Raw genomic sequence first — 27365 nt, 5'->3', positions numbered from 1 at the left:
ATACAGTTAACGCCCGATCGAGCCAACACGATCACACGGTAGCGACCATGGCTGGCAAGGCAACATACAAGCCGGAAGAGATTTACTGGATCCTTCGCAAAGTCTTCCAGTTTCGCGTTTCCGATAATGACTTGATCATGACCCAATTTCAAACAGAATTTGGCCGAGAGCTTTTAAAAACACAGTTGCGGTACGTCAAGCAAGCGTACGGTGACAGTCCTGACTACAAGTAAGTTCTACATCTATGCGCCTAGGTTGCCTTAACCTCGAGTGTAGCCACGTACGACAACTGCTTGCTACTAGTGCAAGGGCATGGCATTGACGGCTAACAACCCGGGCTCGGGGAAAACAGTTGCCCAAGGAGTACAAAGTACCCGATGCTCCCGAAGCACGAGAACCTCTGGAACCTCCAGAAGCGCCGCGTCAGCAAAAAGCGAGGCGTGCGAAGAGAGTCAGTCAAGTCCGTCTATGATGAGTTCGTGATGAATGCCAAAGGACCGCTAGATCCTCGGCCAGAAGAAGCTGACCCATCTCACGAGAGGATGGACATGAGCGACTACTCTGAGCGAGAAGCGGATAGCGGCAGCAGCCAAATGTCTGAGGCACTGAACCGCACTACTCCACGGTAACTACCAGTTTGAGCGTGTTTCTACTGGCACAGTTGAATGTTTTTTTTTAAGCAAAGATTGTTATTTTTGAGTGTGAAAATATAGCTAACTTGTGTTAAAGATCCGACCCACGAAAAATCACAGACGCGCCTGCTCGCCGGCGAGGTTACCATGACCAGAGCCCTGCAGTACAGACAGCATCGGGACCACGCAGGGCATCCCGACAAAACCAGATGCGGCAGGATACAGCTAACCGGCAATCGCGGGGCGACGCGTCCCAGTATGCCCAGCCGCAGTCGCGGACGCCCAGTATATCTATTCTGATGCGAGCCATGACAAATGAGTATCAGGCGGCCATGACAGAAAGGGAGGCGAAGGATTGGAGCTTTATTTGGGCGCGGGCTGATGGTATAACCCAGCCGTCGGCGCCGACACAGGCACAGGCACAGGCACAACCCCCGAATTTATGCACTGCGCTGGAGAGTATATCCGCAGAGCAGCGGGCGGCCATGTCAAGGGATCAGGCGCTGGATCTGGTAAATGAATGGGCAACCAATGATGATACAACCCAGCGGGGTTTCTCGACCGTGCTGCAGAGTATACCCAGAGACCAGCGGCGAACTATGACAAGGCCGCAGGCAATACTTTTGGCGGATAACTGGGCAAAGGCTCAGGGCTTAATCCAGCCGACGGCGCCGGCACAGCCGCAGATGCAGATGCAGCCGCAGATGCAGCAGATGCAACAAATGCGGCAGATGCAGCAGATGCAGCAGATGCAGCAGCGCCAACAACCGCAGATGCAGCCGCAGATGCAGCAGATGCAACAACTGCAACAAAGTTGGCATATGCCCGAGCAGCGGAATCGCTCGACCTCCCAGGTAAGTTGGCAAAACCAGCCAGTGACCGGCTCTCTAAAAACAATATCGACTGTTCATGTTGATGAAGAACCTCTAACGCTTTCGACTCGACAGAATTCCGAATTCCGGCCACAAGCCACGAGCTTCCCGTTTCCCGCGCATCAGGGACAGTTCGGTCGGTACGTGCACCAAGCTCCGGGAAATTCCCACCCAGCTCTGCCGCTGGACACGCGGCTACCAATGGAAATTGATCCAAACGTGTTTGAGCTGTCAGCCATGGCAGAGACTCACCGGCAAGTAGCAGACATGCAGACCAGTGGCCAGGGCCACACGACCCAGCCACCGGCCAATGTCGGGCCAAACTCGCAGGGAATGGGTAATTCGGCGCAGCAAGCGACCGGGAATGGCTCCCATTTCCCCCAACAGGTCTCTGAAGGGACCTTTGAGCCTGGTGTATCCGAACTCGCGGCAAACGCGGAAACAGACGAAGGAAATCAACAAGAGACAATAACATGCGGTCAGTTGGAGCTCAACACTGAACATTCTCGTCCCTCCCGCCTTTCCCCAGGAGAGCCACAGCAGAGCATGGAGCCCTCCTTGGGGGACGAAGCAGGATACAGAAAGTATTCAATGGAACAACTTGCCCATGAACAGCCTGACGAGGGGCAACTAACCAACGAGCAGCCCGCGTATGGGCAGCACACCACCGGGCAGCCCCCCGACGAGCTGTTCGGCGGGCCACTCGACTGGACGCTCCCCGACCAATCGCTCACCGACTGGTTGGACCCCGGCCAGAACTTCACCAGCGAAGATGTTGACCGGATGTTTGCGCCCGCTGCGGCCATGAGCCAAAGCGGAGACGCAAGCTTCGGTGCCGGGGTGAGCGACTGTATCGAGGTTGCGACCGCCCCAGCAGGCCCGTCCCACGCCCCAGCCAGCAATGGTGGGCATGTCGGGGTCAATGACAGTGAGCATACACTCCAAACTGAGGAATTCTTTGACTCAACTTTCTTAGGGTCTCCATAAGCACTCATCGAGAGTGATGATGAGGCGATGGGCAAGCCTCGGGCATGGGCCGTCACAATACTCCATATGTTGTGCTTCTTGCTTGAATTTCTTCATGAGTATGTTCGGGAAACCGCTGGAATTGCTGCTGTGAGTATGCGTCTTCTTTATCGTGGCGGTTAGTCGCGGCGTTGCTGTGTGTTTTCTTCTTATCTTTGGGGTCGACTTGAGCTCTTTTTCCCCGGTCGTGGTTCATGAGAAAGAAAGACAAAAAGATATGAGCTTTTCTTGGGTTGAAGAGCAGGTTTATATACTTGCGGAATGACTCCCCATACCCCTCTCCCACCTTTTCACTCCGTGCAAGAATCGCACAGAATGCTTGTCTCGGGAGCAGCGGCCTCCTTTGAATCAACGGGAGGGCGGGGAGGGGGAGAAGAGAGAGAGAGAGACAGAGAGAGAGAGAGACAGAGAGAAAGAGAGACAGAGAGACAGAGAGACAGAGAGAAAGAGAGAGAAAGAGAGAGAGAGAGAGAGACAGAGAGAGCGCGTGTTTCTTTTTGTCTTACTCTCGGAAGAGACTACCATGTGGGAATGTCTCCTACCAGGTCATCCTTTTTGCACCTATCAAAAGTGCATATGAGGCGGATCGGCTGCCTCTGGCGTTACACATTTGGGTCGGACAAGGGCTGCTGTTGTTGCTCATTTATGATACCCCGCCGCGAGGACTTTTTGCATCGTTACTTTGCTACTATTGCTATGGCGTTTTTGGGGGTTTTTTGCGGGTTTATACATTATGCGGTGGATTTGAGCGCATCGCTTTTTCATTTTGTTTATTTCCGAGATACCCTTCTTCTATTGCTATATACGACGAGGAGGACATCTTTTGCATTGCTGAGCTTTTATGAATATATACAACACATTGACGCGAATCTTTTTGGTCTCGGAAAATTTGCATTGAAACAGATGTGCTATATGTGCTAGATGGAGAAAACACCATATTCAGGAACAGATAAGGAAAGAAAGGTCATGTCTCGTGGGTAAGGATGCGAGGGGGTATCTTGCTATGTCTGTGATGTATGTGGTGGTGTGATGGTGATGTGTGCGGAGGTGATGCGTGATGTCTGTGTAAGCGTGAATAATGATAGATAAACGGTTGAGTGCAGCAGCCGGCGTAGGCCTAAGCTGAGCTTTCAGCCCGGCATCACACGGAGAATGGTGAGCCTACCATTCTCGTCTCGTGGCCGGGCCGCCCTAGACATTGTCGGTGCCGTAATTGTCGGCCTGGATAATGATGCGGAACCAGACAGCCTTGCCGCGTGACTGGGCTGGTTGATGCAAGTGGCCGCGCGGTCACCGTGGCTTTAAGCCTCTCCTCCGTTTCATTTCGGTTCAGTAATTTTGATCCCAAGGATCAGACTTGTATCATGAGATTGCGCCGGGAGTCTGCCTCTTCGAGCGGGAAGCTGCACACAAATTTGAACAGCTCCCGCAGGTAGCCATATCGCGACTGGGACGCACTAATCATGACCTGCACAGACTTGGCCAGATCCTGCACCGACACTCTCTTCATGCGCGAGGAAAGTACAAAGCTACTACGCGGAATGAAACCGTCGGTGAGGATCGATTCCTTGTACTGCTGCAGCAGAGTGGCATGCGTGGCCAGCGTGCCAAATGCACCCGGCTGCAGTTCGGAGACAAACTTTTGCAGTGCCGTGGCGCCCGTCTTGATATCTACAATAGCCTCCTTATTGAAGCCAAGCTGAACAGCGGCTCGCAGAACGAGAATCTTGGCCCGCGTGGTGTTGAGATCTTCGGTGGCCGTCGTAGTGGTGGCGGTGCTCGAGGTTCGGTTGCTGTTGTGCGAGTAGCTGGACAGGTTGGAGGCGCTGCTGGGCCAGCGGCTACCGCGGCCGCCATCGCTGCTGGGCCCGAGAACCATGATGTTCGGCATCTGAGGAGATCGGCTTTCCGGAGAGATGGGCGTGTCTTCAAATTCGGTAACTGGGGTCTCCGGTACTTGCGGGGGCTTTCTAGGTCGCTCCTCTTGATAGGAAGCCTTGCTGCTGCTACCGTCTCTCTTGGAGCGCGAGGAATGGTTGGAGGAACGGCTTTCCCTGCCTGTCTGTTCCGGAGAATGATACGAGAAGCTTGTCTGGCTGGGCCGAGGCGTGCTTCGCTCTGATCTGGACGCACTGAGCCCTTCGCGGAACAAGTCGTTGAGGTTGTAAGTAGCTTCGATGGCGGCAACAAAGAGATTCTCGTCTGGAGGGTTTCCGTCGCGTCGATTTTGGCGGATACTAAAAAGGACTTCTGTCAAGGCCCAGCATGCTTTCAGAATCCTGTCAGAGTTATCCTGCAAAACACTTCTTTGCTTCATCAGTCGGTGGCAGATGGTGACGTAAAAGTCCAGTGTGCGTTCTCTGAACTGTTCGGGGAGGTTTTGGTTGTCCTGCCCACTGTAAAGACTGCATAAAATAAGCATGCCGACAGAGATAATAGAATGGAGGCTGAGCATGCTTACTGGTTGTTCAATTCAAAAGTGACACGCAGCATTGAGTCAAACATCTCGTCCTTCCTTGGACGCAGCTCGAATAACGCTTGGCAAAACTTTCGGCACAAACCTAGGCCGTCACGGATATTGAGGGAGTCTTTATCGCTGGTTTCGTCATTGTAAAGTCGCTCGCAGAGCTTCCAGCACGTCTGCCACGCATAAACGTGGGTATCTGAGATTGAAGAGGTGTTCAAATCTCGCTTCCTGCGTCGTGTGTTGTAACTGCCGAACTCGAGACAGCAGGTCCATGCTGTGTTGAACAAGAGCTTCAGTCGCTCGATCTCGTTGTGTTGTCCTCGAAGCTGCGCCCTGCCGAAAAGCCCCTCTCCGTCGGAATAAAGATCATCATCGTCGCCTTCGGCTTCTGTCTGCTCCTCGATTTCTAAAAAATGAGCCACTTGATCTCTAAGTGCTACGTATCGAGACTTACTTTCAAGACTGCTTGTACTGCTCGAACGTAGACGGTTGCTTTCTGCCAACATGTCTTGGAGATCTTGGGCCTGCGGAGTGGAACTGTCCAGGTTATACCTCACAGGCTTGACGTCGGTCATTACAGGAGGCAAGTCTTGGTAAGCCTGAATCACCCGATAGTTAGCTTCTGCGTAATCCGGCAACTGCAGAGTAGTCTTACGTGGGGAGGACTGGAAGGCAGGCTCGCGTCGTCCATTTCAGGTGATGATTTTTCGCTTGGTTGACTTTGGCGAGCAGTAGACTCGTTGGAGGTCTGTGCTTGCTGTTAGTCGTGTTCTCGTTAAAAGGGTCGATGATGCTAGCGTACCCAGCTACGAAAGCTCTCCGGTGCATGAATTACGGAATTTGACTCCTCGGGACCCTTCTGCCGGATACTATCAGGAAGAGTTGTGGCAAGAGTCAAAGCCTGACAGTTGTTAGTGTCAAATTTGTGGAATGGAACAGGTAGGAGAACGGACTTCATGGTGTTGCGTGGGGTCTCCGTCTTGGGGACTCAGCAAATCATCTGCGGCTTCATCTTCGATTTCGGTAGTTTCCGTCCCATTTGAGGTCACGGGCGAGGGTCCTACCAAGTCGCTGGGGCTTAGCAACTGGTTTGGGTTGGAGGATATCCTGTTGGCAGAGCTAGGCCGCAGAGAACCAGAGCCCGTAGCCGACTGGGGTGATGATCTGGGTGCGGGTATTAGCAGAAGGTTGACGGCCATTGGACGAGCGAGACGGATACATACCGCGGCTGGAAGGGAGACAGAGGAGAGTCTGTACTCGCAGACAGTTCGCCTTGGTGAGCCATGTTGTATGAAGGGCTGTAGCTGATTGAGTGGCGCAAGAGCGCTTCGAGGGACATGGTAAGGTGTGAAGCAACAGCTGAGATGAGCTGCACGCGGCATGCAGAGGGCAATTGGCGCAGGATATATACACCGCAGCCTAGAGGTGGTTCAAGCAAATATCAGGCTGAAAAATATGCCTTGCTCAGTAGCTATTGTCTGCCGACCAACGACACGAGCGGCGGACCAGACAGGTCGGATTGAGGGCGGCCAACGCTGGCAAGGTGCCTGGCCGAACAAGCAGAGGCCGGGTGGGGGAGCCGCAAGCCCAAGGCACACGGCACTGGAATAGTTATAGACGTGAGCCTTGCGGTGACGATGGGCCTCGAGAGGAAGCGTGCAGCGGTCACGACGGTTGGCGGCGAGGTTGAAAGGACGAGGAGTGGAAATGTGGTGGATGGGAACAGCAGCTTAAAAGAGAAGAGCAAACGGGCGATGGAGCTGTGCGGGAGTGGTGTGTGGTGGTGCGTGGTGCGCGTGCAGCACCGCTGGTGCGCAATCTGCAGGCTGCAGCTGGCGGCGGCTTCACTGTCCGAGTGGGAGTAACAAGGAGCTGCAGCGCAACTGACAGGCGGCGGCGGACCAGGTAGGTACTGATAAAATGTAAGGTACCTCGAGGTAGCGCCGTAGCGGATGGATGCGGGCGCATTACCTGGACTGTACAAGGCACGTCTACAGCGAACCTGTTGGCCGCCTGGAGCCCAGAAAGTGGAGGGGAGCAGCAGACGACAGAGAGCAGACAAGCAGAAGCGGGATCCCTGTCGTGGTCCTGCAGATGCGCCTCTTCCATTCCATCTTAGCTGCTTCTGCTGGCCGCGGGCGTGGAGGTCCAACTTGACATGAGAGATGAGACAAGAGGGCTGTGCCTTGGGCAGTACCTATCTACCCAGTATTGACCTACCTAATTATGCGATTGATGATTTCAGCTTCTGCTGCTGCTGCTGCTGCTGCTGCTGCGTGTTTGCGTTGCTGCACGGGCATGCAGTTGCTTGCAGCAGACATCTCAGCTGCTGGAATTGTGCTTCCCCTCCATGATAACAGCGCTAACAGGGGCCTGTAGCTTGGGCTGTACTGGTACCTAGGTCAGAGTAGCACCTGTTCGTCCAGCGCGCCCCTCCAGCTTTCGAGGCGTTGAGTTTGGGTGGAGCAGCCGCTATAGCCTCTTTTTGCTAGCGCCCAGAGCTCTGGTAGGTAAGTTACCGTCCACCCAGCCAGCTTGCCTACAACCTCGATGCCCGCCTTTTCTCTGCCCAGCATCTCGGGTGGTGCACCGGAGCTGACCACATCTGACAGATAATCCAATGCAGGAAGCGAACTGGTTGCATCGCACGGGGAAGATTCCGCTCAGCTCTTCTTCAGCTTCTTTCTTCTTTTGCTCGTTTAGACAATCGTGGCCCGATCCCAAGTCTGACTGCTGACTTACAAAGGGCAGGTCTTGGCCCCCTGCAGGCAGGCACCAGTAACCGCCAGAGGCTTGCTGCTGTCGACAGGCATCAACAATCTCCGACAGGCACTGCGGGGGGTTGCTCTCTGTGGTAGACTGGTAGGTAGTACCGATGCAAACACTAACATTATCAATCACCAACGACTCATCACAATTTCCCTCTCGCATCCAACAACGGAGTAAACCCCGCCCGATATGGCTGGTCTCATTGTCAGTTTCCTTTCCCATTCTTCCTCGTCACTGGCTTGACTTTCTAGCACCGGCGCAAACCTGCGCGGACTCGCTCCAGACTGCAATACACACAACCTGGCTAGCCACGCCGCGAGGCTGGTACGCTATCCCGACAAAGGCCTAGTCATGGCGTCTCCTCTTTCGAGCGAATCTGGCTCGGCCAGTCAGAGCACGTCCGGACCGGGGTCTGGCTCCAAGTGGTGCTGGACCTCACTGGTCCACCGTCGTGGGCCCGACATGCAAGGCGACAGGCTTCGGCGCTTAAATTCATCTGCGTGGCTGCCATCAGCCAACGATAGTTGACCATTTTTGCAAGGTGGTGTGGAGGAGGGCCGTCTCTTTCGACGCTCATGAATCCTGGCTCGCATCTGGAAAAATTCCTTCTCGTCGGCCACCTAAACCCGGGGGCTGCCCACCACGTCGACACTATGTGCTAATCGATGCTGCGGCGCTCCCAAAGTAGGGCTACCTCCGAAACTTGTGAGTGCAGCATTTGCCGGCCCGCCACAATTGCCATGGCTACTTTATTCAGCTCTCAAATAATACAGCCTGATATGGTTCGCACATCTTCAGCCAGAATGCCAGCATTTGACCTCGATAGTTGGCTACCGCCATTCCATACCCATGCCGCCTTCTAGCGTAGCCGGGGTGCGTTGGCCCCAACTTACAAGTCACCTTCGTGAGACAGACAGTTGGCTAGCTCCGCAGCCCTGATGTGACTGGCTACTTGGTCCCGACAATCTGGACCCGGCGGCTTCATGCCGTTGTGCTCGCCTTTTATTTTGCCGTTCGCCGTTCTTCCTGGGCACCTAACCTCAGCGGGCCTTCCACACGCAACCGCCTTGGGCTTACACGGCGATCGCGACATACTTGTGCAGCAAAGACGGCCCGTGCTTGCGTGGGTACGACTGCAGGGATTGGAATAGGATTACTTAGCTATTGATCTACTTGGAGAAGCATCGCTGTAGGTCCGCCGCCGGCCGGTTTCCTCGTTTCAGTCAGCTACTGCTCCTAGTGCTGCGTTGTGATGCCACTGCTTTGTACCAGCAGACAGCTAGAGCCGGTGTAAATTGACAAGTACAAGTTTTTCTTTTCCGAATCAAAGTTCAGCGAAGACGGCCTTTGCCCTCTGTACTCCGTGCCGTACATCGGTAGCGGATACTGTCAACCGCGATATGTCGGTGGACTCATACATAATGCCCCCAACCACACTAAATCAATTCGTTAACGTCACAATCTTTGCATGCGTCAGCCTTGGGGGTTCAATGGCCCCCCTCTCAAGCGCCCAGTCGCGCCTCCGGTAGGCCACCACCACCACCACCACCACGGACACGGCTGACACGCCTTGCCGTTCGCTGGGCAAACACGCCACGGATGGCCGAGTCTTCATGGGCCCGGCTACTATTGATCAGCCACTTTGTGGTATGACACTCCCTGTTATGCTTTCGAGTAGTCATATCCGCAAGAAATTGGCATGCATCCACCACCAACATCCTCTTGGCTGTGTATCTGCCGGATGACGTGGAGGTTTTGTGTGGTACAGACTCAGAATAACCGACTGGTGAACAAGAATTGCTGGCCGTCAATGAGTTATGCCGGTGAGGCTGCCCACATGGCCATTTCTGCATCATGCGCTCCATGACATGCGTCAGCCCTGGACAACGCTTCATGTCGTACAACGTCAAGCCGCGGAATGACAAAAGAACTCGCCGACGACCAATGTTGCGCCACCTTGGAGCCTTTGCGTAACTCTTTTTATAGCAAACACACGGCCGGCAGGTTTCGGGCTGACCGCAGCAAGTTTCCAGCTCCGTTGGCGCTGGATCGATGCCGTACCTGCTTCCACCTCGTTCGGCTGGCATGGGCCGCATCGTCTTCACATTGAACATTTTGTCGGTACACACTGAGACATTCATTCCAATTTCAATAGTTGAACGTGTCTGTCATATGACTATCGCAAAAGTTCCTGTATCGTACGCCATCCCATCTAGCGGAGAAGAAAAGCACCAAAAAAACGCCATCCCATGAAAGCCTGCATATCGCTCGATGCGGGCCTTGAATTTTATGCCATTTCGTTGAGCTTCTGCTTAATCTCGCTTCGTCCATCGGGGGTATATCTAAGCAAACGACGAGTTAATATTTTGTACTTTAAAAAGTCGGCCAACGTTGGCGCAGGTGGTCGTACTTGAGGAGCTTCTCGATCAGGTCAACGTGGGTCATGATCATGCGGCGGCAGCAATAGCGCTTCAGTCCAAGCTCGTCCATGGCATCACTGGTAATCAGTTAGAAATTGTCCTTCGCAGTGCATCGCAGACCTACCCGTCAGTCTTTTTGGGGTCGGCAATGAGCTGCAGGTAGCGCTCCCAGAGGTCGCCAGTGACCTGTGACAGGTTAGTGACTCGCGTGCGCATGGCGTAGTCGGGAATAGAGGTAATCGTACCTTGCCGCAGGAGAAGCAACGAATAGGGATAATCATCTTGACGATAAGACTGCGACACCCGCTTCTTTATAGATTAATTCGGCGACGCTTCAGCTGCTGGAAAAGTCACGAACCACTCCGTGCTAAAGTTCGCGCTGCCTCTAAAACGGTGGAACACTGGATTTTCTCGCGCCCGAGGTTTGCCCGGCACCACCCAAAGAAAAAAAAAGCGGCGGCCTTATCTTATCGCTCAGTAAAAGTTCACCAAAATTTCATAGCGGCTTGTAAACCGACTTTTTCTAGTATCGAGCCTAAGCTTCTTGCCAACACCAATCGCGGTGCATAAATTTATACACAATTCCACGATGGCTGGACAACGGGCCTCGCGGATCAAGGTTGACAAGAACAAGAAGCGGAAGCGGGAGAGCAATGAGAACGAGGTAACGGCCAAGAGGGCTCGTCCTCAGGATGCAAACGGAGAGCTCGCTGAGCCAATCTCGACCAAGGATTTGGCCGAGAGGCTTGATCGTTCAGATGCCGCCTGGAAGATCTCCAAGCCTATGGGAGGACGCATGCTGGACATTGATCCGATTCTGACCGACGATGGAGAGTAAGTCGAAAGCTCTTCCTACCAGATTCAGATGCGCGCAGCCAGTACTAACATCTGTGAAGACACTTGATCTTGACCTACAACACCTCAATCCAAGTATTTTCAGCCATCGACTCTCTCCTAGTGAGACGCATACCTGTCAGCAGCATCGACAACTCCGCAGTGCAAGGCTCAAAGCCCGCTTCGATCGTTGCCGCCCGCCTATCGAAACAAGATGCCAACGTCGTTTGGGTCGCTTGCGCGGACGGCCAAGTATACCGCATCAACTGGACTCAGGAGTCCAAGAGCCTCGATAGCTTCCAGACCGCCTCCAAAACGGCGCGTGCCATGTCTATTGTGCCCTTCGGTGCCAAGAATCGCCCCAAGGAGGTTGTCATCGTGGCTGAGTCGGACAAGTCGACGCGCACTGAACTCGTGGCATACGAATGGGATGCTTCGTCGGCGCCCAAGTCGAAATCTCTCGTCTCTCTCAAACGCCAGGGCACCGGCCTTCAACTCCTCGAATCGACCAAAGACGGCCAGTTCTTGGTCGGCGCCATCAACGACCGTCTGTTTCTGGGTGTCTCCAAGCAGTTGCCCGCCAAGTCGGACAAGCTACAGTACGAATTTTACTCTTTCGACACGCCGGATCTCATCACGACTTTGGATCTACGCGCATACAAGCGATCTTCAAAGCACGCCCGCAACGAGACCGAAAAGGTTGTCGATGTGATCGTCGGTGGTGCTCGCGGTGGCATCTACCTGTACCATGACGCCATTGCCCGATGCCAGGCGACCGAGTCTGGCAAGCAATCCGACAACACAATACACGCCCAGAAGTACCACTGGCACCGCAAGGCCGTCCACTCGGTCAAGTGGTCCAGAGATGGCAACTACATGATCTCTGGTGGTTCCGAGAATACGCTGGTGCTGTGGCAAATGGATACTTCCAAGAAGGACTTCCTTCCCCATCTTTCAGGAAGTGTAGAGAATATAGTGGTCTCCGCAGATGGCGCTTCCTATGTGGTACATCTCGACGACAACTCGACAATGATTATCTCTACCTCCGAAATGAAGCCTTCCGCTTATGTATCCGGCATTCAGTCCGCCGCCGCGGATATTCAGACTCCCAAGGATCAACTTGTCAAGCGTGTCTGGGAGATGCAAGACCACGTCCGCCAGCGTATTCCTGCCGCCATCCGCTCCAACGCACCATCTCGCCTGCACGTCTGTGTCGGCACTGGCAGACAATCCACCATGTCTGGCCGCTTCTCTGCGCCGCTCCTCCAGGCATTTGACCTCGAAACCTTTACCAGCATCTCAAAGCAAGCTCTCGCAAGAACACAACCCACCGATATCAACATGACGAACAAGGGCCACATCATTGATGAGCCTCTTGTTACACACGTGGAATTTTCCAGCGACGGGAAGTGGCTCGCCAGTGTTGACGACTGGCAGCCTGCTGCTGGAGACATTGACAACGTTAGCCCTGAACTAAGGGAGCAGTTTATTCGAGAGCGTCGTGAAGTCTATTTGAAGTTTTGGGAAGTCGAGGATGACAATGAGCCTGTCGCCCTGGTTTCGCGAGTCAACGGACCCCACGCGACGTCGGCGTCTGAGCCTGTCTTGGATCTTGCGTCTGACCCTTCATCGACATGCTTTGCAACAATTGGTGGTGATGGCCTTGTGCGTTTGTGGCGCCCAAGAACGAGACAAACCAGCGGCATTGTATCCAAGGGTGCTACCGGCAAAGACACTGTTTCTTGGAGCTGCGCACAGGTGATCCCGGTTGGCGAAGGCCATGGAGCGGGTGCCCTTACTGACATGGCGGCCTCGTCTGCGCCTCAAGGCACAATTACATACTCAGAAGATGGCTCAACGATATTTGCCGCCTTTGGCTTCTCCGATCTTGGATCAGTATACGTGATTGATGCGGCCGCCGGAAGAGTTGTTCGCATCCTCGAGGGTCTCTGGGAGGGCAAGTTGCACGCTATCCGCACGCTGTCGCCATTTGTTGTCATTCTTTCGGATGTTCTCCACGTCTACGACATTGTAAGCGACGAACTCCGCTACGGTATTGTGGTGCCTCAGATCACCGGCATGGAGGATTTACTCCAACTTGCTGTTGACCGCACTTCTGGCCACTTTGCTGTCACGCTGCCGATCGACAACATCTCCAGCATTGGCATTTTCAGCCCCGAGGACCCCGAGCCCTTGATGGTCCGCAGCACACCGCACCGCATTGTCAGCCTGACTACAGCCCCCGGAACCAGCGGCTTTCTTGCCCTGGACGACGCTGCGCAAATATGGACAGTCACTGAAGGCTCCGACCCGTCTTCGATAGTCACTGCCCAGCCGCTCCAGGATATTCATCTGGACGGCCATGTGGATGAGGAGACTGCGAGTGGAGATGTTGGGGCTGCCGCAGAAGAGGACGTGCTGATGGCCAGTGACGACGAAGAAGCTGCCGAGGACGGTGTCGCAGACGACGAGATGGACATGGATATCGACGACGTGCCCACCAGTGTCATTTCACAGCAGAGCCTGGCCGATATATTCAACGCGGCGCCGGCCTTTGCTGGACCGTCCGTGGAGGACATGTTCTACAAAGTGACGGGGCTGTTGGGGACGAAGCCGCTGTCTTCTTGAGCGACGCAGCCCACTAGATTTAATGTTGTATAAAATGAAGAGCGATGAGGGAAGCAGACAAACAAAATGCATGACCCTGGTGCGTACTGGATGCAGGCCGGAATCGGATCGCAGAGTGGCGAGAACGGACCCCACAGGACAGCTCCGGTGCGACACGGGTTGCGTGCGGGGACCTGGCGCAGTAGAGTTGCGACCAGTGAGTGGAAAAGGCGATGGCGCCATTCATAAGCATTCATTCGGCAACAACGACTTGCCATGCTAGACTTGGATTTTTTTTTCAATCACGGAGCATATATCGAAAGACGAGCATTGTACATAAGACGAAAAGAAAATTATCCTCTATATTCCAAGCATTCCCTCTGGTGCATTGAGACTCGGCCAGTATTGCGTTCTCAGCAGGCACAGTCAATCTTCAAAGAGTTCACGCCGAGCTACGCCCAAGTTATACACAAATGTCGTTTACTTCGATTCCCATCTTGGATCTGGCCGAGGCCAACGACCCGGCGACCAAGCCCGAGTTTCTGAGGCAGCTGCGCCATGCGCTGATGGAGGTGGGCTTCCTGTATCTCAAAAACGTTGGCATCCCGGACAGCCTGTTTGAGCAGGTGATGGAGCAGGGCAAGGCATTCTTTGACATTCCCGAAGAAGAAAAGTGAGTTTTTGTTTTGTTTTGCTATAAGCCACGAATCATATGCCTTTGCCATATTCTCAATTCCATTCATCTTTTACGTTGCGTGTCTCTTCTACAATGTGCTCATGCGCAGCGCCTGCAGACTCAAGATTGAAATGAAGAATGCGCCCTCCTTCCTTGGCTACTCGCGCCTCTCTGCCGAAATCACCGCCGGGCAGGTCGACCACCGGGAGCAGATCGATCTGTCCACCGAGCACCCCGTCCCCGGGCCCTCGGCTCCGCTCTACCACAACCTCCTCGCGCCCAACCAGTGGCCGGCCGAGGCCGCGCTGCCCGGCTTCCGCGCCGTCTACGCCGACTACATGGCGCGCATGGGCCGCATCTCAATCGCCTTTACCTCGCTCATCGCCGAGGCCATCCGGCTGCCCGCCGACGCCTTTGACCGGTACTTTGACGCCGACCAGCAGCACAAGCTGAAGATTGTCAAGTACCCCGACACCAGCACACTCGGGCTGCCCGCCTCGGCAGGGTCTGGCCAGGGCGTCGGCCCGCACAAGGACAGCATGCTGACGAGCTACCTCTTGCAGGCGACGCCGCACCGCGGGCTGCAGGTGCAGAACGTGTCGGGCGCGTGGATCGACTGCCCGCCCCTCGCGGGCACGCTCGTCGTCGCCATCGGGCAGGGGCTCGAGGCGCTCACGCAGGGCGTGTGCGTGAGCACGACGCACCGCGTGCTGTCGCCCGCGGCCGGCGCTGGCGCGCGCTTCTCGATCCCCTTCTTCCAGGGCGTCAAGCTCGACGCCGCCTTTGACGACCTCGAGACGGTGGGCGTCGGCGCCGTGCCGGACGAGGTGCGCGAGCAGCGGCGGCAGGTCGTGGCGCGCAGCGGCGGCGGCAGGGTCGACGACGTCGAGTTTACGTTTCGCAAGGGCGGCGCGGCCAGGACGCTCGGCGAGGCGACGCTGCGGAACCGCGTCAAGAGCCACCCGGACGTCGGGGAGCGCTGGTATCCGGACATTCTGCGCGAGATCCGCGCGGAGCAGGCCCAGAAGCAGGTCGATGACAAGACGACGACGCACCAGGAGGGCCTAATGCATGGGTCGTCGATTCCGGGAGCCAAAGTGGAGGCTCACTGATTGTGATCAAGGGACAGACCACGGGCTTGGGAGGCAGTGTTTTGCAGTTTTTAGGTAGAATTCCAGATTTCGTTCCATGTTTCGTCTGCTATCATCTCTCTACCACAACGCCTCTCTCTCAATGCCCTCGCTTGACTGAATATATTAAGAATAAAAACCTGCTCGTCCCCTTTGTCTTTTATTTGCCCGTAGAACTCCGTGTGACAATTTCATCGCATCTGTTGCTTTGGATTTTTCGTTGCTCGTCGATTTCGTTTTTAAGCGGCGGCCGCAGAGGGGAAGCAGTCGGCTATGCCCTTGTTGTGCTTGTTCTGCGCGTGCTCAAGCAGCCTGTTGCTTCGTGTTAGTGTTTCTGGTTCTCGCATCGAGACATGCACATGTCGAGCGGACGTACTGGGGCGCCTTGGTGGTCTTGAGGAAAGTAGAGCGGCAGACGGTGCAGATAATGTCGCAGGCGGCGGCGTTCTGTTGCGTAGCAGCGCTGGAGTCAGCATGGCCTAGTCTCCGAGAAAAGACGGCTTGATCGGAATTCGAGCCGTGTACATACCACCTTGAGCTGCGACTTGGCCGCGCCGGCCTTGTCCTTGGCGTTGCGCTCGCGCTTCTGCTGTGCCTTGGCTCCCTGGTAATCTGGTCAGAAGCGAAGGGTCGTGGAGGGGTAGCGCACCCGGGGATGCAGCGCCGAGGGGGAAGCAATCACGACTTACGTTGCCCATTTTGAAGATTTTCTGCTTGGATTTGGATTTTGGGAGAATTCTTTGAGTTTTGTTTGAGTAGTTTCAGATGCGCGGATTCCAAATGTCGAGGGAAGAGGAAGGCGAGGTGAAAAAAATTGCGGGGAGTGTCGGTGGCCAGACTGAAGCTTTTGGTTGGCTGCAGCCCGGAAAGGCCGTCGGCGCTAACAACGGCTTCTACCTACCTACCTATAGAACGAGATCTGTGCGACGCTCGGCGCCTGTCGCTATATTCAAGCAAGGCATTTTCATTCCAGAATTTCAGACTGGATGATTCTCATACCTTCAAGATCCTTTCTTTTTGGCAGGCAAGCCTCAATGTGGCTTATCGGCCCGCGCCACACTTCTTACTCGAGATATCGCTACCCCTACCCTGTTATAGTTGCCTATTCAGGAAGTCTATTAATGGAGCACCAAGGGTACCTGCACCGATTTTCTGCAAGCAAGGAGCAGTCATTATGACATCCAACTATAAATAAACACACATCCTATCTATCTTGCAGACACAGTAGGAATCGAGATCCAAACTCCCGAGCCACTGTCCCCTCCCTCTCCAACATGTCGCGGAGCCAGCGCCGCGCGCGATCGACGTCTTGCGCGCCAAACTTGACGACCGTGTAGCCTCGCGTAGCGGCCGCGCTCCAGACAATGTCGTCGCCGTCGTCGGCTGCTTTCTTGACATCATTGTCTGTCGCCCAGTTGATTTCGCCAACCCGCGGCAGCGCGGCGAACTCCCCGAGGAAGAAATGGCACAGGTTCTCAAAGATGGGCCCGCCGACAATGAGCGTCCCGAATATGCCCATCCCGCCGACGTGCTGCCGCACACAGTCGTCGACGAGCGCCGGGCGCCGCGAGCCGTAAAGGAGGACATTGTCGCGAATCATCAGTCTGGGCTTTGCTTTCCCAGGAGCCACGACGTCGTCGAATCGCCACACTTCATTCATCGACTTGAGCGACGTCAGGTCCCACGTCTCGCCCATTGCCCGCCGTCCTTCGGAGATCCAGTCCAGCAGCAGCAGGTTGGCGCTGCGGTGCACACGAAAGACCTGGCGCTGCTCATACACGCTGTCGCGAAACGGCTGCAGCGGGTCCGGAAGCATGAGCAGCGCCGCGCCGTCCTCGACCGTCGCGGTCAGGGTCTGCGCAGAGACGAGGTTCGGGTCGAGGCTCTTGTACAGCTTCGTGCTGCCTTGCGTGAGCAGACCCAAGCGGCATCCGCGGTCGACGTGCACGCGCAGCGCGACCTTGTCGCCGGGCACGACGCCGCCACCGTAGCTGAGGAGAAAGGCGAGCACGGCCCGTCGGTCGTGCGAGGACCGGGGTGATATGACTTTGACGGGGTAGGCCGAGGACAGTTCGCGGATTCCGGAACCTGCGGCCGTGGCCTGGACCGCGATGACAGCTTGGCCGGGCTTCAGCACCGTTTTGCTGGTGGCACCCGCGGGAATAATCTGAATGGCCATTTCGTTTGAATTCTTGATATCAATGAGCTACATAAAAACCAAATATTCTCCGTCCTTTTCTCTCTTTCCAGGCACACTATTCGAACAAGTGCCATCCGTTGGTCAACGCTAGCAATTGCCCGACAACGGCCAAAGAACCGTTCTCACCATCCTGAATCCGACATAGCGTCTTGGTCTTCTCAGCATTTTTCTTCTCTAGCGCAGTGGATACAATGAGATTGAGGTTCCAGTGTCTCGGGTTTGTCGTTATCCGTAGTCTGTTGCAGCCATGCGGCACGAGAAACCATCAACGTATTAGCTCGAGCGCTATGGCGGCGTGGCGCAACGCTATTGAAGCTTTCGCCGATTTCCGTTTCGCCCAAATCGACAAAGATGGCACCGGTCTGGCATTATCTGCCCTAGCCGTAGTCTCAATCGTTGCTTTTCTGCCCAATGACGAAATGATTGATTCAAGATTTCCCTTTTTATTTCTTTCTAGTGATTGCAACTAAAGATGCATTTGATACCAAGAGAGGTGTGTACGTCGAAAGTTCTGGGTCAACGGTGCACTACTCATTGGAGGTATAGATTGATAAGCTGCTCATCTCGCAGACGGGTTTCCTTGCCCAAAGGAGACTCGCGAGAGGCATCAAGCTGAATGCGACAGAGGCGACCGTACGTTCGACACCACAGTGCATTGTCGTGATCGTGCTAATTTCACTAGGCACTAATCACGAACGTGATTCAAGAAGTCAGTCAGAGCTGCTCTAGAGCAATTTCTCTTTGTCTCGCTGACAGCTGCAGCTCATTCGCGATGGAAACCACAGCGTCTCGCAGCTCATGGATCTCGGGCAGCGAGTTCTGGGACGCAGACACGTTGACCCATGCGCCACTTCCGTCGTTGTCGGTCTGCAGATAGAAGGCACCTTTCGGACGGGCACGCATCTCGTCACCATCGACCAGCCCATCGCCACCGACGACGGCGACTTGGAGCTGGCCATGTACGGGAGCTGCATCGCGGCTCCCAGCCAGGATCTGTTTCCACAAGTCAACGTCCAAGACTTTGCTCACGAAAAGATGCCCGGATGCGTAATTGCTGCAAAGGGGAGCAGCATCCAGCTCAGCAAAGACCGAAAGAGGATCCGTCTCAGAGTCACAAACAAGGGTGATAGACCAGTTCAAGTCAGTCTTCTTAATCGTTGCTCGAGGGGGGACGCCGCTGACCCCTTTAGGTTGGCTCTCATTACCACTTCATCGAAACGAACCCCTACTTGGATTTCGACCGGCTCAAGTCCTACGGTTTCCATCTGGACATTCCCGCCGGCACCTCTGCCCGCTTCGAGCCCGGCGACGTCAAGACCGTCACCCTCGTCGAGGTCGGCGGCCTCAAGACCATCCGCGGCGGCAGCAGCATCGCCCCCGGCCGCATCGACCTGTCCATGGCCAACACCATCCTGCGGCGGCTCGAGGCCGAGGGCTTCCGCCACACGCCCGAGGACCCGCCCCTGTCCGACGGCAGCCTCGCGCCCGCGACCATGGAGCGCGCCGACTACGCCGGCATGTACGGCCCCACCACCGGCGACCGGGTCCGGCTGTCCACGACGGACCTGTGGATCAAGGTCGAGCAGGATTTTACCACCTACGGCGACGAGTGCGCGTTTGGCGGCGGCAAGACGCTCCGCGACGGCATCGGCCAGGCCAGCGGCCGCGCCGCCGCCGACTGCCTGGACCTCGTCATCACAAACGCCCTCATTGTGGACTGGAGCGGCATCTTCAAGGCCGACATTGGCGTGCGCCACGGGCACATTGTAGGCATCGGCAAGGCGGGCAACCCAGACGTCATGGATGGCGTCCTGCCGAGCCTGATCATCGGCTCCAACACAGACGTCATTGCCGGCGAAGGCAAAATCATCACGGCGGGCGGCATCGACACGCACTGCCACTTTATATGCCCGCAGCAGGCGGACGAATCGCTGGCATCGGGCGTCACGACGCAGTTCTCCGGCGGCACCGGGCCCAGGTACGTTTTTTTCTTTTTCCCGCTCTTCTTTTCCTTTCCCGGCCGGCAGCATAAACTAGACGATGAGAGCTCAAGAACATGCTAACGTGGAATCTTTTTCGTGAAACAAGCACCGCGACGGTGGCGGCCAACTGCACGCCCGGAAAGAACAACATTCGACGCATGATGCAGGCGTGCGACTCCCTGCCGCTGAACTACGGCGTCATCGGCAAGGGCAGCGACTCGGGCCCGCGCGGCCTGCACGACCAGGTCGAGGCGGGCGTGGCCGGGCTCAAGGTCCACGAGGACTGGGGATGCACGCCCGCCGCCATTGACAACTGCCTGAGGTGAGAAGACCTGCTCAAATCCTGCAAACCTGGACAGAACACCATTTCGCTCACGCTCTTCATGCAATGCGCACAGCGTCTGCGACGAGCACGACATCCAGTGCGAGCTCCACAGCGACTCCCTCAACGAGGCCGGCTTCGTCGAGCAGACGGCCGCCGCCTTCAAGGGCCGCACCATCCACGCGTACCACATCGAGGGCGCCGGCGGCGGCCACGCCCCGGACCTCATGACGCTCGTCTCGCACGCGCACGTCCTCCCCAGCAGCACCAACCCGACCAACCCGTACACGACCGACACGGTCGACGAGCACCTCGACATGGCCATGTCGTGCCACCACCTCTCCAAGGACATACCCGAGGACATTGCCTTTGCCGAGTCGCGCATCCGCGCCGAGACCATTGCCGCCGAGGACGTCCTCCACGACGCCGGCGCCATCAGCATGATGTCGTCCGACTCGCAGGCCATGGGCCGCTGCGGCGAGGTCATCTCGCGCACGTGGGACACGGCCGACGCCAACAAGCGCCGCTTCGGCTTCCTGCGCGAGGACGAGGGCTCAGGGGCCGACAACCACAGGGTGAAGCGCTACGTCAGCAAGTACACAATCAACCCGGCCATTACGCAGGGCATCAGCCACGTCGTGGGCAGCGTCGAGGTGGGCAAGCTGGCGGACCTGGTCGTCTGGGAGCCCGCGCGCTTCGGCACCAAGCCGTTCATGGTGCTGAAGAGCGGCTTTGTAGCTTGCGCGCAGATGGTGAGTCTTGTCTCTTTTGCCTCCTCACCAGAACGGGGGAGAGAACTCTTTTTCGTTTCCAACTCTTGCTAACAAACTCTCGCCAAGGGTGACCCCAACGCAAGCATCTCCACCGTGCAGCCCATCATCTCACGGCCCATGTTCTCGGTACGATCCTCCTCCCCCGTCTGCTTTCCCTTTGCTTCTCCCTGTCACAAAAGACAAAACTGACACGATGTTGATTAGCGCCTCGTCCCGTCTGCTAGCGTGCTGTTCGTCTCCAAGGCCAGCATCACCAACGGCGCCATCAAGTCGTACAACCTCGCCAAGAGGGTCGAGACGGTCAAGGACACGCGCAAGGTCAGCAAGCACGACATGAAGTTTAACGGATCCACGCCCATCATGAAGATTGATCCCGAGACGTTTGTAAGTCTTGATTCTCTTGTTTCTTGAGACGAGAGGCTTTGAAGTGAGATTTTGCTGATTTACCCTGTTCAGGAGGTCGAGGCAGATGGCGTCGAGTGCAAGGCCGAGCCATCGTCGTGGCTTGCCCTCGCACAGCAACACTTCATCTTCTAGCATCAGAGTTAAATGCTGCTCTTACAGACTGCGACATTGATTGCTCGCACATCACCACTTGATCCTCTAGCATTGGCAATGATAAAGATGCTTGCACAGAGCTACCCACTGACTGTTTGTTCATGCTCACGCATCAGCAAGGAGCAAGCCCATGCCCTTGCTGAGGCGCATCTTGCAATTTATCACATGTACGAGGCATTGTTCTTGGTAGAAATTCGAAATAGCATATCGAAAAGGCAAAAAAAAAAAAAACCGTTCGCTCAATTCAACCCAAGTCCAGGAAACACGCCAACAAGACAGGCATATCGTAGTCGCCCTCCTCTTCCCGAAAAAAATAACTCCTCGTATTAATGATACAAATAGACTCGTTTGCATATGTAACCCCCAAGGCTCTCTCGTGCCCTGGGCTGCAGCCTAATCAAAACGCCAGCTCCAGGTCCTTCTATCCCAGCACGTCCACCTCGGTGTCCTTTCTAGTGTCCCTGTCGTTGCATGCAAATGTCATAAGGCATTCTTCAACCTCGTCTCTCCAAAATATGTAATGATAACCGTCCATGGCTCTGCCATTCCAGGCTAAACGAAGCAAAAAACTTAATAATTCCAGCAGTTTCGTGATCGGGTCTCTCGTTCCCAGATCCGTGGGGTATCAACAATGCGCGCCTCATTTTGGATGGACAGAATGCGGAATCTCGTCCAGTCTAGTAGCCGTCGTACACCTTGTATCCGTCATCGTGGCCGTTGCCGCCGTGGCCATAACCATTCGTCATGCCATTGGTGCCGTTCCGTCCATATGGATCCATTGATTCTCGCGGTGAGCTGATGGGGCTGTAGGCCGACGACTCGGCACTCGCTCGCATGCCGCTCAATCCTTGGAATGCCGGGGGCGCTGGTAACGAGTTTTGCGCAGATCCCGCGTGTGATGTGCTGCGAGGCGAAAAGAAGCTCGCCGAATCCACTGGTGTGATCGATCCGTCATCGTCGTCTTCCAGCTCACCGGCTGGCGTGGGGCGAATCTTGCAAACGCGGAGCAGCTCGACGATGGCTACTGTCAGGTGAGACGCGGCGGCGTCCACTAGCGACACTGGCGAGATGCCCGCCCCGGAAGCAAAGTGCTTGGTTGTTGTGATGAGGTTGTTGGCCGTCGCAGAGACTCTGGCCTTGAGCTTGCCTTGCTGCTGGGCCAGCTGCTCATCGTGTCGCGCTACGCCGTCGGCGTCTCTCGTAATTCGCCGCACGCTGACCACAACAGCCTTCATTGCGTCAATCGTCTTTTCCGGATTGTCTCTGCGCGCCGACTGGAGCAGCTCATCGATGGCGATCTGGTACTTGGTGACGTGGACGTCCTTGACGAGGCCATTGTCGTCGCCAAAGCCCTTTTCTCGAATCATGCGTGCGCCTTCGTTATCCTCGGCCAGGCCAAGCGACGAAGAGCGCAGACTGCGAAGTTGCGTCTTTGTGCGGGCATAACGGTTTCGCCATTCCTTGACTTCGGCCTCGAGTGTTTCGACATTGCGCTCCAGCTCGACTTGCTTCTCGTAACGAGCGTGGCTCTGCTCGGAAAGCGTCCGCATCTCACGGAGAAATTCCTGAGCCTCTTGGCGGACCTCGTCGGTGACTCGTTGCTGTCGATTGAGCGAGTTGCGTAGCTCCTCATTCTCAATTTCCAACTCTCCACCACCTTGCATACTAACAGAATTACGTTCCATCTCCTCTAGCCTCGACTGAAGGTCGCGGGTTTCGCGCTCGTGATTATTTTGTAGTTTCTCCAGCTCTTGCTGCATTGAGCTGTTTCGTTTCTCGGCTTCGGCTAGCTTGTCGGCCCATTCCTGCTTTGCTTGCGAATCGTCGTTTCTTTTCTGCGTTTCCATGTCGGCCAGCTTGTCGCGTAACTCTCGTAGTTGTAGCTCGTAGTCCTCGATGAGCTTCTTGTCAGCCTAAAAGTCGTAGGTTAGCATGGGACAGATGCGGCATGGTGGATGATGCCATGGCTTACTTCTGATGAGCCCTCGCCGTCGTCTTCTTCGAGCATAGTACTCTTGTTGGGAATTATGGTATTATTTTGGTTGAACTGCCTGGGCATAGGTCGATTGTAGTCACCACCGCCAAGATTTGGAGAGGGAGGAATACCGCCGTACGGGTCTGGCGGTGGAGGACCACCTCTCATCGAGCTTGCGTCTGACGGACGTCTCATGCGGCTCTGACCTCTGGGAGGATAGCCGCCGTTGACCGGAGTGCCTGTGCGACCGCCGCTGCGGTTGGACATGGCGCTGTTTCCACGAGGAATCTCGCCTCCGACAAATGTTGGAAATCGGCGCTCGAGCTCTGAAAAGACATCGGCGGCCAAGTCTCGAAAGCGGGGGTGACCGAGAGAGGAGAGTCGCTGACGGGCTTGGTTTCGCTTTGGGTGAAAGGCCTTTTCGGGGAGCAGAAAGGCGGGCGGGCGGTTGGGAGCATTCTGAGGGATGCGAGCAGAGGCCTGCCTGCGCATCAACTCGTCAAAGACGTCGGTACTCAGCTCGAAGAACTGAACGGAGGAGAGTCGCAGGAGCTTATCGCGCGCCTTGTTAGGCTGCTGCTTCGCGGCCGAGTCGCGCGAGTTGAGGAAGACGCGGAGGGTGAGGTAGTGTTCGTGGAGGACGGCCTCGTCGAGCTCGCCGCCCCTTTGCTGGGGTCCTTGTCCTTGGCCGGGGCCGCCGTTGGGAGGACCAAGATCGCTTCTGGCGTACATGTTGGTGCCACTGGAGGAACGGCCGACCGAGGGGGGCGGAGAGGGGCCGCCGGTGCTCCTGGGACCGCCAGGAAAACCGTTGATGCTCATGTTGCTGTGGGAGCCGCCCGAGTTCGGGGGCGAGGCGAGGTTGCCGCGACTATTGGGATAAGGGCCGTCGCCACCAGGATATTTCGGCATAGACCAGTCGTTTCCACCTACAGAGATCGGAGAGAGCGGCGCATTGCGACCAACGGCGCTCATGATGGTGCGGGAGAGGGTTGCGGAGGGAGGGTTTGAAGGAGAGAAGGAAAAGGGCCGTGGCGGTGTCTTGGACGATTCCAGGAGTCGGGCAGCGGTAGGTAGGCACGCCGGCACGGGGCGTGAGGGGGCGCCTGGAGGTGCCTGGAGGGCGCTGCGGGACTGAACTTTGGCGGCCAGCAGCAGCCAGGACGGACAGGGCTTCAGGCTTGTCTTTTGGGGCGTGCTAGCTCACCACTTTAGCGAAAGCAGGGGCGGTTTCCAGGCTGTTTGGTCGCTGCAGTGTCCAGTCGGGTGTCAATCACCAGCCTCTCTCTGGTGCTGGGTTTGTAGCGTCTCCACAGTGCATGCACAGCCCCTGGGCCAGCTTGTCGGGGGTCGCGGTTTGGCTTCTCTGACCAAGAATTGTCCAGTAACTACTAGCACCGGTATTGTGGCCAGACTGGGAGTCGAATGCCGCTAGAATCCACCGGCCAGTGTCCCTGGCTGATGAATACCTCGTTGCTGCGTGGGTAGATACTCCCAGTTCCTTGTAATACCACGTCTCTATGTTGTCCGCGTAATGGAGACGGACGACTCGTTATTAGGTAGTGCCTTGTCTTGCCTGGGTAAGGTTTTTGCTGGGAGCGGCTATCGCAGGGGCCGTGAGCTTGTCGATGATAGAGGCACTATACAGAAACTATGTCGCAGCAGGCAGCCTTGCAGGGTTTGGTGCTGACAATGGCCGTCTTTGAGCCCGAGAAGCACGGCGTGGATGTTTGCCGATGTATAGTCTGCAACGTGATTGTAAAAAGCCAAACCCCAACTTCCCTCGTCTCTTTGTTTCGCACCCTTCCAGCAGCAGGATCAGTTGAAGACAATGCGGCAGCCGACAATCGATAAGAGCGCTGCGGCGCTGGGCTTGCATGCAACAATCTCCTTGTCTGCTTTTTCCCCTTGTCTCTTGCAGCCCTGTTATACCAGGCGGGCCCCCCTCTTGCGACAAAGACAACACGCAGCGAATGCCAGGGCGGGTTTGAAACGGGTGACGCTGGTGCCGCAAGGAGGCGTGTGTGGTCCAGTGTGGAATGAGCGTTGTGGGTTTCGTGAGCAGAAAAAACCTGGTTATGGAACAAATAAGAAGGAAAAGAAGCAAGCGACAACAGAGAAGGAAAAGACGCCGGGGAAGAGAGAGTGCGGGAAATGAGCTGCTGGGTTGTGCTATCACTATGTACTTTTGGCAATTTCTGGCGCCCACAGCTGGATGGGGAAGACCAGGCTGGGGGAGGAGATTTTAGGGGAATTTTTAGATGAAAATAGTGATGGTGGATGTTTGTTATTTGGGGGAGGGTGTGTGGGAAGGCAAGATACGATTACTGGTAGGTGGTTGCGAGACTGGCAACAGGCAGTCACCGGACAGGATCCGGTGAAGAAAGCTGAAATGCATCCAAAGTAAGCCACCAGCCGGCGCCGGTACGAGGGACCAACTAGATGCCCAGAACATGAAGAAATTCAACTAGTTGCTGGGGCATGGCACGATCAAGAGTTGCATGGCGCGACTGGCGGCGCGTAGCGAGATGATGGATTCAACCCACGTAGTATCAGTATGGTAGATTTTAAAGGGGCCGTTTTTACGGTTTATTACAGCTGACATCTACTTATTACGTACCGGTACTGGTATGCGTGTAGCACCTGCAGGAACCAAGTGTCATGATACCGCCATCACTGCGAACCGCAACCGAAACTTACCAGCCCAATCAGATACATTGGCACACTGTCAAAACCTGTTCGTTCCCTTTTTCAACCCGTCTTTCTTGCCCGTTCAAATTAGTGCCGTTTTACCCCTGGCGCCATCCTCTCCCTCCCCTGAATGAATCCCACCCAAGTCATGTCCTGCCGCGCCGTGATTTGCCCAAACCACCAGCACGCTAAACTAGCGGCAGCCCCCCCTCCGAGATGCGCCCTGGCTGGCCGGGCAGGTCTGGGATTGTTCTTTTTTCGTCTCCTTTGTGACCAAAAAGTGCCAATCAATCAATCCTTCTCCCTCCTCTTCGTTATTACCAGTACTGGTATTAATAGCATTCAGTCGGAAAGCTCGATGGGGGTGTGGAACCTCTTCTGCTGGTAGCCTACCAGTAGCAGCCCTCTCTCTCCCGAGCTCACCAGTCGCATCTCTCTGGCGCAGTTCACCATCTGCCTCGGTCACCACGGAACCCCCGAGCCACCGAGGTTTTTGTCTCTTCCTCTTGTCGTTTTGCGACACGTACCCTGTCCGTCGGCCAATCGAAACGCATACCGAAACTGTTCTTCAACCTGCAAGGCATAAATTGCAACATAACCCTAGGACCGGAGTCTGGCTCGGATATGCACGAGTTCGCGTCGAACCAACCCTCTTCTCTTGTTCATGAGTGGCGAGGGGGATCGGCAGAAGCTTAACAACAACCCAAATTGTCGTTGCATTCGTTCTGCTTCCAATTTCTGTTGCCACCAGAGAGGTAAGCGTGCATATCTGCTGGCTTATCCTCGTCGACGTCGGGCCTTTCTTCTTTGCAAACTCTAAATCGAAATCTGTTTCGCCTCCATCTACGGTGTTTGGTGCTGAGCCTGCCTTCTACTCAATCTCTCCCGCGCCAAAAGGAAAACAAACAAAAACAACCCTTGCTGCGAGCGCGCATAACTGCCCACACAAACCTGCATCGCCGATGTGGGTAGATCTGTGTCTTCCCAGCACAACCTCACCTGCCAACGCATGTCATTCTCCGTAGTGTTCGCTGCACTGCCTCGCCTTTTCATGCTCCTGCTGTACGTTCATTCGCCCAGGTATCATTGGCAACTTCTCCGATTGATCCCTCGGTATCCTCGTATTGCTAATACATCGACAATACCACTGCATCCGTAGCCCTACAAAAATGTGGCCCAATAGCGTTGCTTCCTTGCCTATAGCAATATTGACATGGGATGATTTCTGGGCACTTCGTTACTCTTGTCCCTCGCAGCCTCTCAAGATTAGCCGTATAAAGGAAACACGCTGTAAGCTTGCGATACCTCCGATGCATTCACTGCCTGACCTGTTTCTAAAACGTTCGCCCAGGCTACGCCAGTAAGCTACCTGTAGCAAAAAAAATCCACACACATACGATACGGATACACGTAGCACAAATCCTCGTAGGA

At 55.5% G+C, this 27365-nt stretch overlaps 10 protein-coding genes across 10 annotated transcripts; 5 read left to right on the top strand and 5 right to left on the bottom strand.

The window, feature by feature from the left end:
* Positions 1–47: 47 nt before the first annotated feature.
* On the top strand, positions 48–629 carry LMH87_006072 (uncharacterized protein; the record flags this gene model as incomplete). Its single annotated transcript, XM_056203902.1, has 2 exons — positions 48–229; positions 353–629. The coding sequence occupies 2 exons, from the start codon at positions 48–50 to the stop codon at positions 627–629; spliced, it is 459 nt and encodes a 152-aa protein (XP_056059311.1).
* An 824-nt stretch (positions 630–1453) lies between these two features.
* On the top strand, positions 1454–2491 carry LMH87_006071 (uncharacterized protein; the record flags this gene model as incomplete). The annotated part of the gene is made up of 3 exons (XM_056203900.1): positions 1454–1486; positions 1580–2432; positions 2481–2491. 3 exons carry the CDS (start codon positions 1454–1456, stop codon positions 2489–2491), a joined length of 897 nt encoding a protein of 298 aa, XP_056059310.1.
* Positions 2492–3881: 1390 nt separating this feature from the next.
* Positions 3882–6336, bottom strand: LMH87_006070 (uncharacterized protein; the record flags this gene model as incomplete). The annotated part of the gene is made up of 7 exons (XM_056203899.1): positions 3882–4935; positions 4992–5403; positions 5452–5596; positions 5653–5745; positions 5800–5898; positions 5951–6161; positions 6221–6336. 7 exons carry the CDS (start codon positions 6334–6336, stop codon positions 3882–3884), a joined length of 2130 nt encoding a protein of 709 aa, XP_056059309.1.
* Positions 6337–10053: 3717 nt separating this feature from the next.
* Positions 10054–10467, bottom strand: LMH87_006069 (uncharacterized protein; the record flags this gene model as incomplete). Its single annotated transcript, XM_056203898.1, has 4 exons — positions 10054–10108; positions 10177–10263; positions 10311–10372; positions 10432–10467. The coding sequence occupies 4 exons, from the start codon at positions 10465–10467 to the stop codon at positions 10054–10056; spliced, it is 240 nt and encodes a 79-aa protein (XP_056059308.1).
* Positions 10468–10775: 308 nt separating this feature from the next.
* On the top strand, positions 10776–13648 carry LMH87_006068 (uncharacterized protein; the record flags this gene model as incomplete). Its single annotated transcript, XM_056203897.1, has 2 exons — positions 10776–11020; positions 11083–13648. 2 exons carry the CDS (start codon positions 10776–10778, stop codon positions 13646–13648), a joined length of 2811 nt encoding a protein of 936 aa, XP_056059307.1.
* A 452-nt stretch (positions 13649–14100) lies between these two features.
* On the top strand, positions 14101–15415 carry LMH87_006067 (uncharacterized protein; the record flags this gene model as incomplete). The annotated part of the gene is made up of 2 exons (XM_056203896.1): positions 14101–14300; positions 14422–15415. The coding sequence occupies 2 exons, from the start codon at positions 14101–14103 to the stop codon at positions 15413–15415; spliced, it is 1194 nt and encodes a 397-aa protein (XP_056059306.1).
* A 257-nt stretch (positions 15416–15672) lies between these two features.
* LMH87_006066 (uncharacterized protein) lies at positions 15673–16131 on the bottom strand (the record flags this gene model as incomplete). Its single annotated transcript, XM_056203895.1, has 4 exons — positions 15673–15745; positions 15810–15880; positions 15963–16037; positions 16123–16131. 4 exons carry the CDS (start codon positions 16129–16131, stop codon positions 15673–15675), a joined length of 228 nt encoding a protein of 75 aa, XP_056059305.1.
* A 506-nt stretch (positions 16132–16637) lies between these two features.
* LMH87_006065 (uncharacterized protein) lies at positions 16638–17612 on the bottom strand (the record flags this gene model as incomplete). The annotated part of the gene is made up of 1 exon (XM_056203894.1): positions 16638–17612. One exon carries the CDS (start codon positions 17610–17612, stop codon positions 16638–16640), a length of 975 nt encoding a protein of 324 aa, XP_056059304.1.
* Positions 17613–18105: 493 nt separating this feature from the next.
* LMH87_006064 (uncharacterized protein) lies at positions 18106–21247 on the top strand (the record flags this gene model as incomplete). The annotated part of the gene is made up of 10 exons (XM_056203893.1): positions 18106–18126; positions 18180–18266; positions 18316–18342; positions 18396–18773; positions 18824–19611; positions 19722–19937; positions 20014–20689; positions 20777–20836; positions 20915–21094; positions 21167–21247. 10 exons carry the CDS (start codon positions 18106–18108, stop codon positions 21245–21247), a joined length of 2514 nt encoding a protein of 837 aa, XP_056059303.1.
* Positions 21248–21945: 698 nt separating this feature from the next.
* LMH87_006063 (uncharacterized protein) lies at positions 21946–24218 on the bottom strand (the record flags this gene model as incomplete). Its single annotated transcript, XM_056203892.1, has 2 exons — positions 21946–23181; positions 23241–24218. 2 exons carry the CDS (start codon positions 24216–24218, stop codon positions 21946–21948), a joined length of 2214 nt encoding a protein of 737 aa, XP_056059302.1.
* Between the last annotated feature and the right edge of the window lie 3147 nt (positions 24219–27365).

This window comes from Akanthomyces muscarius, chromosome 1, assembly GCF_028009165.1.
Source record: "Akanthomyces muscarius strain Ve6 chromosome 1, whole genome shotgun sequence".
NCBI classification, from domain to species: Eukaryota; Fungi; Ascomycota; class Sordariomycetes; order Hypocreales; family Cordycipitaceae; genus Akanthomyces; species Akanthomyces muscarius.
This window is presented reverse-complemented; position numbering and strand designations above follow the sequence as displayed.